At 40.9% G+C, this 9020-nt stretch overlaps 1 protein-coding gene across 2 annotated transcripts in view; it reads right to left on the reverse strand.

The window, feature by feature from the left end:
• The window catches only part of pax6b (paired box 6b), a 34491-nt gene extending 26502 nt beyond the window's left edge, over positions 1 to 7989 (reverse strand). The window contains exons 1-6 of one of the 2 annotated variants that reach the window (XM_063063124.1): positions 7965 to 7989; positions 7446 to 7764; positions 3615 to 3674; positions 3310 to 3364; positions 459 to 589; positions 8 to 49 (exon numbers count right to left, since the gene is read on the reverse strand). In XM_063063124.1, the coding sequence (XP_062919194.1) occupies positions 8 to 49; positions 459 to 589; positions 3310 to 3319 (183 nt within the window). In that variant the 5' untranslated portion in view covers positions 3320 to 3364; positions 3615 to 3674; positions 7446 to 7764; positions 7965 to 7989. Of the gene's footprint in view, positions 1 to 7; positions 50 to 458; positions 590 to 3309; positions 3365 to 3614; positions 3675 to 7445; positions 7938 to 7964 lie in introns of those variants that run through there. The other variant, XM_063063125.1, reaches the window with a different exon arrangement.
• Positions 7990 to 9020: the final 1031 nt, after the last annotated feature.

Here is a 9020-nt window from a genome sequence, read left to right on the forward strand (position 1 = left end):
GGCTTACTTTTCGATTATCCACTACTTGGACTTTTGCATCAGTATGGTTCTACAATACAAAAATATACCTTAAGTGGCAAAGGGAAACGTACCAATATTGCATTAATTTGGCGCGTGCCAAAGTTATGAAAAAAAGTTTCAAACTTAATTTTGTTTTTTTTTGCATCAACATTGGGTCTACAATACAAAAATAAACCCTTAAATGGCAGGGGGAGGGGGTGTTACCATTTTACCGTCAATTCAAGATAATTTCTTTTTTGTTTGCCAATTCGTAAAGAAATTGCTTTGAAGGTACGAATGTAATTTGTAGGAAGCATTTTTGGATTGTAGAAAACCCCTTTCTAAAAATTGTATTAATAATCTGATTACATATGCAATCGTAACACTATGACATCTTGCATGCATTATAGATCGATATGAAATGACATACATAAAACTACGGCGGCTATAATGTTTACCTGGAGGATCCTTGAGATATCGCAAGGTCTAGCCCCACTGTGGGCAAGTTCCACAATTTTTTGTCGTGTCGAATCAGGCAGTGGTCGACCATTAACAAACACACCGCCGAGCTGGTTCACTCCACTGTGACCTAGGGGTAAAGCAACAGCGAACATATTCAACCGCCGAGTCGAAGGGGGGAAAACATTCAGCAAAGTTCGCCGTTCTCACCGGCCTTGGTTAATCCCGCCGGAGAACCCAATTGCAAAACAAAACTGACCTATAAACGCGCTCTTTCGTTCTAAACACAAAAACTGCCAATCAAAACGGACGAGCTGATCAGCAAAGAAGGCGTCGATTTGATTCCCTAAACCGAAAAAGAAAATGTAATAGACTAATCGACCCAGTCACCACATTAAAACCAGAGAGCCAACAAAAGCTAACATTTTGTTTTCTCGAAAGCGAACGAGAGAGCACTAAATCGAACAATTCACCGCATACTCTGTCTGCAAATTCATCTCGAGTCAACGTGGCAAATAATTCATTAATTCCCCGAAACTACAACAGACGTTCGTACTCCGAACGCAAGCCATTCCGTTTGCTTATTAAACAAACAGAAAATGGGCAGCAATTGTAAACTGGTGAAGACTCCGAACCTGAATCTCATTCTGCGACCGTGTCCCTGGAGAAAGCTCATGTAGAACCTGTTCTCCTCTCCCTAGGAACGTCTGCTAAATTGGCTCCAGAAAGGCCGGCCACTTAGCCATAAATAAGCTCCGAGTATAGGAGGGAAAACGATGAGCTTTGCTGACATTTGCCTCCAAAATCAAGCTAGCTGCACGTCAACTTTGAGCTTAATTTCTAGAAATAAGCGGAAGTATCCCTGGATAGCGCACGGAAGGATAATTGAAAAGATCAGTCGCAAACACTTGTGGCAGGCATGTCACTTTATGACACGGTTCCACTTTGAAAATCGCATCGTCACGACAAATAGTATCATGATAAAACGACCCTTTCTGTCCGCATTTGTATACCATTCATAGCGTATTGCTCCGTACTCATTACCCTTAAAGGAAGGCTTCATTTTAAAGTTGCTTTGGGGCAAGGCGCGGTCACGATGCCGGGGACGCGCGCCCTACTTAATTCAATATAGTTTTAAGGTGCACAAGCCACTTGATATCTTTTAAGAGCAAATATAAAGAGAGTTATTTCCTCTATACAATTAGATACAATACGCATTTCTAGTCCTTTGTCTGCCTTACGTGTTTTAACAATTATATTCCTATATATATTAGGAACAAAATTCTACTTTATATCTTAGTCCTATGTCCGAGAAAACTTTAAAAAAAATCAAATTTAGGATTAATAGTGCAATTTTCTTTGAGAAATCTGTTAAAGGGTAATGGACCTTCGATACTGTTTTCACGCATGTCTGATGTACCAGTGTTTTAACTATGTCATCAGTAATTAACAACAACCAACAAAAAAATATATATATTCTTAAACCGCACAACCAACCAGAACACCACGTGTGAAAGAAGTATGGCATTATCAAAGAACAGCAATAGGTGTGAATCTTCTAAACAAACCCGGCACCTCATCTACCTGGGCTACTGGCGCCCAGCACAATGAGGGAGTATCCAGTTCCTCATCCTAAGACTCTCTGTATATTAAGTGGTATACCTTACACTGACTAACTAATACCAAAGGCCTTTGCAATTCCCCATCCAATCCCCTCCCCCTCCCCCAGACACACACACACACACACACACACACACACACACAAAAACACACACACACACACACACACACACACACACACACTCACTCACTCCACCTGCTAATTTCCGGGTTTAAATTTTTAAAAGAGCGCAATATAGAATCGTACCGTTGGTACAAACTGTACAGATTTTTTAAATGCGTATCTTAATCACGGTATTAATCCCTGTGCTTAGACGGGAAGCAATCGCCCAGTGGCAATGATTATGCGCCCTGTATTCCATTGCAAGTCATCTAATACGAAAACATATGGTGACAATTTGGATGTTAGGCAGCATATACACCCAGGAGTTATTAGTACAAAGCCCGCAGAGCCCAACGCGACCTTTAGACAAACTACAGGCTTCACCCGAATGATATCTACTCAGCGATTCGCACAACAGTTTACTCGATAATACACACACATCCCATTTCAATTAATCCCATTAAGATTAACAAAAAAAGTGTTCCGAGTTTATATTTACACCTTCTCGATCAGCGGTTATTTTGATGGCACTTTTTGGAGCCTTTCACTTACTTAAGCAATTGATATAATTTCCCATAAACGGAAATGCTAGGAGGTTGTCTTGGCGGGAGGGGATGTAAATTTGGAGCAAACGCTCGGGATTAAATATTATAGGTATTCTGACGGAAAGCGACCGTGATTAGACATGAACAAAGAGCGCACAGGCATTTGAAGCTTCCAACTTAACCCCATCGTAGAGTTCAAGAAAATGAGAGCTACGTATATCAAGTGTCCTTACAAAATAAGGAATCGCAGACAACTGACGTGATCGAGTATCAGTTTCTATTCCACTAGTTAGTTAATTAAGAAAGCAATTTTGTTAGGCTAACTAGGCACACATGGACAGTGGGTAGCTAGTACCATTCACACACGGTCACTTGCCGATAGTCAGCAATGTTTACCTACTAAAGCTAAAAACTGATAGCCAGGGTCTGTCTTGCAGATTTTAATACAATTACCATTAATCATAGAAGCCGCATATTTGTCTTTAACCTTTGAATTACAAGAAGAACGGCCTGTTCTTGGCATGTACATTAACAGCTGATATTTATTTGGTGATTGATATAGGTTGGCGTAGCCTCACTTACTGTTCTGCATGTTGGATTGTTACACCAGTGTCCCACGTGGCTTGTTTATAGTGCTCTATTAGTAATAAAAAAATATGCGTTAAATAGGCAGTGTCACAACTGTGGAAACTCCACAAATCTAACTTTAAATATTTCCACTGGTCGAACACGTTGAAAAGAATTAAGAAACATGTAACATATAAGTAGAAAAAGGCCGAATTGTAAAGTACAAACTTTAACACACAGCAATCGTTTTCTGATATCAAAGGAAATTTCTGTAATTAAAATCCACTCGGTTAAAGACAACTTTAATACGTGAGACGTACCTGAAAGCTGTATTGGCAATCTGTGACCACAGACATCTGTTTACCACTGAAGGCTTCCCTCTATGAAAAAAAAGGGAAAAAAGTTCATTATGGCAACCAGGAAGTTATTTTGATTTAGTGTTTATAATCGGCGCAATTTCGCGAATTTCCCTAATTAGACCATTTTAAGAGTCAGATCATTCGATAACAATTTGACGGCTTGTAGATGTTTGGCCTTAGCTACAGGAAGGGTAAAGTTTGCATTGGAGTCCGGTCCTTTAAAGACGATGTACCATCCTTATAGAAAGTTTTTTTTCTTTTGCATATTACTTGCTTTGAAGAGCCGCTAAAGATTTCCGCTCGAATTCTCCCCTTGCATGGAGAACGGTGAAAGACCCGTTTTTATTCAATTCAAGAACTTAGACAGATGCCCATCCGAAAGTGGTTTGCGTCTGCACACGGGGTTCTTGTTTCTTGTTTTTGAGAGTGCTCGGGCCGTGAGCTCGTGTTAATGACTTCAATTTGTTGCTGGTGCAATAATATTGTGTAATAACGACACGAGTGTGGGCGGAAAGTCGACTCATTTTAATACCTTTAAAATATATTTAAACTCAATTCCTGGCGTCTACTTTGGAATGGGGGGAAACCTTGAGGGATTTTCTGCGGATATTACTGTATGTTATTTTGTACCGTTTAATTTGGATTGTTTTTTTCCTGTGTTTTTTTTTTGCCTTTACAACAAAAAGGTCTTAAGGTACTGTACACCATAACGCACTTTTAAACTTAGTTATTCATGATTAACTTCTCTCCCCCCGGCCTTTAGATCCTCTTTATACTGAGGTATTCTGACACACGCTGTATACTTCGCCTCGTTGCTTAAAAAGTAGTAAGGGAAGGGGTCAGAACTGATCGACAAAGACTACAGAAAGTGAACAATGCTCTCTATTCTCCTTACAGCCCATACCCATCGAGCATGCACCCGACAACCCCCCCCCCCGCTCCCCGACCCTCCAGCCGCCCCTCCCTCCCGGACTCCCCAACCAGCAAGCAACACAGTGTCCGGTTAAACGCAGCGCGCTCTTCCAAGACTTTCAACTCCAAACGCCGAGCAGTCACTAGGTAGAATTATTATTTTCTTTTGTTTTCTTCCCAGCACCCCCCCCCCTCACCAGCCCCCTTCAGAAATAAAGCAAGTAATTTCTGTTATGAGTATCGGGAGGTAATTGTGTTGCTGGTACGGGCTGTAAAACGATACAACAGCGCAGTGGGACGCTCAATTGCGAACAGACAATTACAATGAAGGTTCTATTGAAGGGGTTTGCTAAAAGCGGGGTACAATAACGAAATGGACCAGCTTTCACTGTCTTTTTTTTACCTTCTTTCCTGTTTTTTCGAAATACTTTATTCTGTTTTCTTTGGTACCAGAAGCACGATGAGTATTGTTTTCCCGCACTAGCCCCGCTATTCTCTCTGAACCCAAATTCCTGGACGCTCGCTCTTTTTCCCCTCCCACCCCTCTTCCTTCTATTCATTACAAATCAGCGGAAAATAATTTATAGACTAGCTTTGTTATCTATTTCTGCACGCACACACTCACAGAGAGCGAGCGAGAGAGAGAAAGAGTGAGAGAGAAAGAGAGAGAGACAGAGAGAGAGACAGAGAGAGAGAGAGAGACAGAGACAGAGACAGAGAGAGAGAGAGAGAGAGAGAGAGAGAGAGAAATAAACTTCAAACAAATCCTTTCTCTCAGCATGCCCGCTACCCTGCGTAAATATTTACTACGGGGAAGGGTGGCTACCTGATTACCCAAAGAAGTCAGCGAGAATGAGGTGCCCGGTCGCTTAAGTTCTTCAAACTGAGGCCAGGAAAAGCCATCGCTGCCCAGGAGACTTCAAGAACGATCATTTGTTGAAGAAGTGGTTAGCCTGTTTGCAAAATTTGATCAACATATATACAAAAACTGCTTTCTTTCAGCAATAATGGATATTTTTCCGCGGCGTTGAAGCGCCTTCCTAATTAGTCGAATTGCAAAAAGCAATTTATCACTTTCTGAAAATTTCACACGCTGTTTTACAGCCTAATCAAACTGCATTTTTAGTTAATATAAAATAATACCAGTAGCTCGGTATATTTCAATGCAGTATTTTAAGCCCACTGTTTACTATTGTCTATCGTTGCAGAGATAAAATCCAGTGCTAATCAAGCGCTTGTTTCTCAAAGGCCCGGCCGGAGACTCCTATCGCCCACTAGTCTTTCAGTTTTACGCCGACCGGCAGGGATCAAACCTACCGATTGTGATTTTCCTCCTTCTGCCTTTCGACCCAAACTCCCACTCTGTTTTAGCTGTTCAACCGCTCACGGCTGGCCGATGTTATGAACTATTCAATTATACACCATAAGCGCACTGTAACAAGCATAAAACCACAGCAATACCTATTCCTAATCCTGTAAATTTAAAAAAAAATGTACCCTGGGAAATTCTACAAAATATATGCGGCCTCTCACGTTGTTTCATTTTAACCTAGATTTGTACACAATTTCTTCTCCCGGTGCTATTTCCCAGTCTTTGACTGTTAAGATGCTTGTAATTTGCAATAGAAAAATGTGTTTCCATTCTCCAGAGGAACATGTACGGATCATTTTTCAACACATTTATTGGATTGCACGGTGCGGTAAAGTCTATGTTAATGCATTTGGATACTTAGTAGTCAGTTTAGAGAGATCACTGTAAACTTTTTGCCCTTTAAGTGCTAAACCTCGTACTGGCGCTTCTCACTGCAGCTAAATTTGAAAAGATATTTTAGACCTAATTTACAATCACGGATTAATGACATCCCGGAAAGTATATAACGCACTGAGATTTTTTTCTTTCGCCGTCGATTGCTTTATTTTAATGTCAATAAATCACTTTCTCTAAATTAAACAAAGTTTATATTAAACAGGCAGTGATGGGGTTATATTTATGTAATAATTTTATGGAACCGCGGTGGAAAAAAAATGAATCATTTCTTTCAATTAATATGTGTTTGGTGCTAGCTCGCTGAACAGCAATTCCCGAGGTGGGGGGAAAGTATGTAAATTCGAGATTTTAAACAAATCCTAACGTTTGTACAGTTATGATGAGTTGGGAAAACCTATGCAAACGGCCTTAATGAATCGTCTGATTGCTTAATTCAAACTGACACAATGCATCACCGGGTCATTGCTTCTCCGTCAAACAACAAGCTTTGGCCGAAAGTGACTTATTTTACTCTTCCTTATCATTAATAAACATCAACTACTTATAAACATGCAGAAAAAGTGACGTTAGACACGCTCACATTACAACATCTCAAACACATTGCCGGTCCGCTCCCAGAAAGCCGAGTAACATTTCCTGAAGGGATTGCCTTTACTAAATTCTCTGTTCCGTCTTACTGAGATTTATTTAATTTATTGTTAAAAAAGACGGGCGTGTTACTGCCGAATCCGATTAAAATAAATCGGTAGCTATTAGCACACACCAAGCAGAGAATAAATGGTTTCATGAATGAAAAATTGAAATTAAAAACACTCTACAAGTTAAGACGAGCGAGCGGTTTAACACCACGGCCGCGAAATGAGCTAAATGCCCATTCAATTTCCTAAAGATTTCCCGGCTTTATACATTTCTTCTCGAAGGTTACTCGTGTGCTCGAAGTCCTATTTAAAAATAACCTCCCAATCTCGTTAAAGTGTAAAATATGTTCAGTAAATCGGAGCTGTGCCATAAATCACAGAGGGCTTTCTCCCCACTTTCCTCGCGATTGAGAAATGCGAAACTAGATCCTCGAAATGCAATAAGCAAAATATATAGAGAGCAAGTAAACTCACCTTTATAGGACAGACCGCGTCGTTGTCAACATGTCCTGCAAACAGTTAAGATGATGGGCGACTTTTTTTAAGCCTTGCCAGTGAATTATAGATTTTCCACACATATACAGACATAAACACACACACACACACACACACACACACACACACACACACATACATACATACATATACACACACACACCACGCACACTCACATACACACACACACACACACACACACACAGACACACACACACACACACACACACACACAGACACACACACACACGCACACACACACACACACACACACGCACACACACACACACGGAAATTCCTGCAAAGGAGACAGAGATTGGCAATGAAATCTGCTGTCACGGAGGAGATGGAGAGTTATTCAAGCACACGGAGGGGGAGAAATGAGAGAGAGAGAGAGAGAGAGAGAGAGAGAGGAGGGAGAGAGAAAGGGAGGGAGAGAGAGAGAGGGGCAAGAAAGAGTAGCAGTCAGGGAAGTGGAGGGAGAGCGAGAGAACACACCTAGCTGATTGCTGATTGTGCTGGTTGTATTAATGTGTGTCTGAATTCGGGAGGTGCACTCGCCTCGCCTCCACTGCACTTCACTGGCCCATTAGCTAACAGTGACCTTTGTCATCATCGGCAAGCAAAACACTTCCTCCCTGCGCCTCTCCAGAGCGGGAAATGCACTCTTTCAAACCCACTAATCATTCCACGCGGTTTTTTTTTGCAACACATGCAAATGCACACAGATAAATAATTCCTGATGAAAAGCAAAGGGGACGGCGGACACGGCAGCCGCTCCTCACAATTACATTAGCCTTACTCGCATATTCGATGGATATAGTGTGTGTGTGTGTGTGTGTGTGTGTGTGTGTGTGTATGTGAAAAAAAGTTTTGTTACAATATTCGGTGAAATCATGGCAGTGTAAATACACTCAAAATACACATCAAACCACAACTCACACGCGCTTAAGACTGAAGACAAATTCCATTTTATATAAGTTGTACATTTAAGTATTCTCTCCATTAAGTGGAAAAGTTTGGAGGGAGCTAAATGCGACGAAAATGATATTAAATATCAGGAACCAATCACTTTGACAACCATGGATACTAAATGGGTAGAATTCATTTAAAACGATTTCATCTTTACATGAGGGTGACCTTTACAAGTGATAGCGTTAATTGATTAATGGTCTATGTTAAATATTAATTGGCAATTCTAATTTTTTTAAAAAAAAGTAAATATGTATCTTTGCGTCGAAGAGGAATTGACGCAGTTACAGATCTCTGGTAATGCTCTGAACAAGGAGCAGAGATCCTAGCCCCTTGACGGCACTGATTAAATACACATTTACTTTGTGGATTCGAGACCCTGGTTAACAGGCCTTGAGAAAACACTCACAAACCTCCCCCACGCGCCTTTTGTTATCTCGGTGCCTACTATTAGCTTTTCTGTGTTAGTGCTAAGTTAAACCTCAACTTTTCTGAAGGAGATGGTTGACGCTTAAATGCGAGAGGGAGACAAACAAGAATATTTAACGTTCTGCGCAGAGAAGTGTGCCGCCTGATTTAGAG

This window comes from Mobula hypostoma, chromosome 11 (genome assembly GCF_963921235.1).
Source record: "Mobula hypostoma chromosome 11, sMobHyp1.1, whole genome shotgun sequence".
In the NCBI taxonomy this organism is placed as follows: Eukaryota; Metazoa; Chordata; class Chondrichthyes; order Myliobatiformes; family Myliobatidae; genus Mobula; species Mobula hypostoma.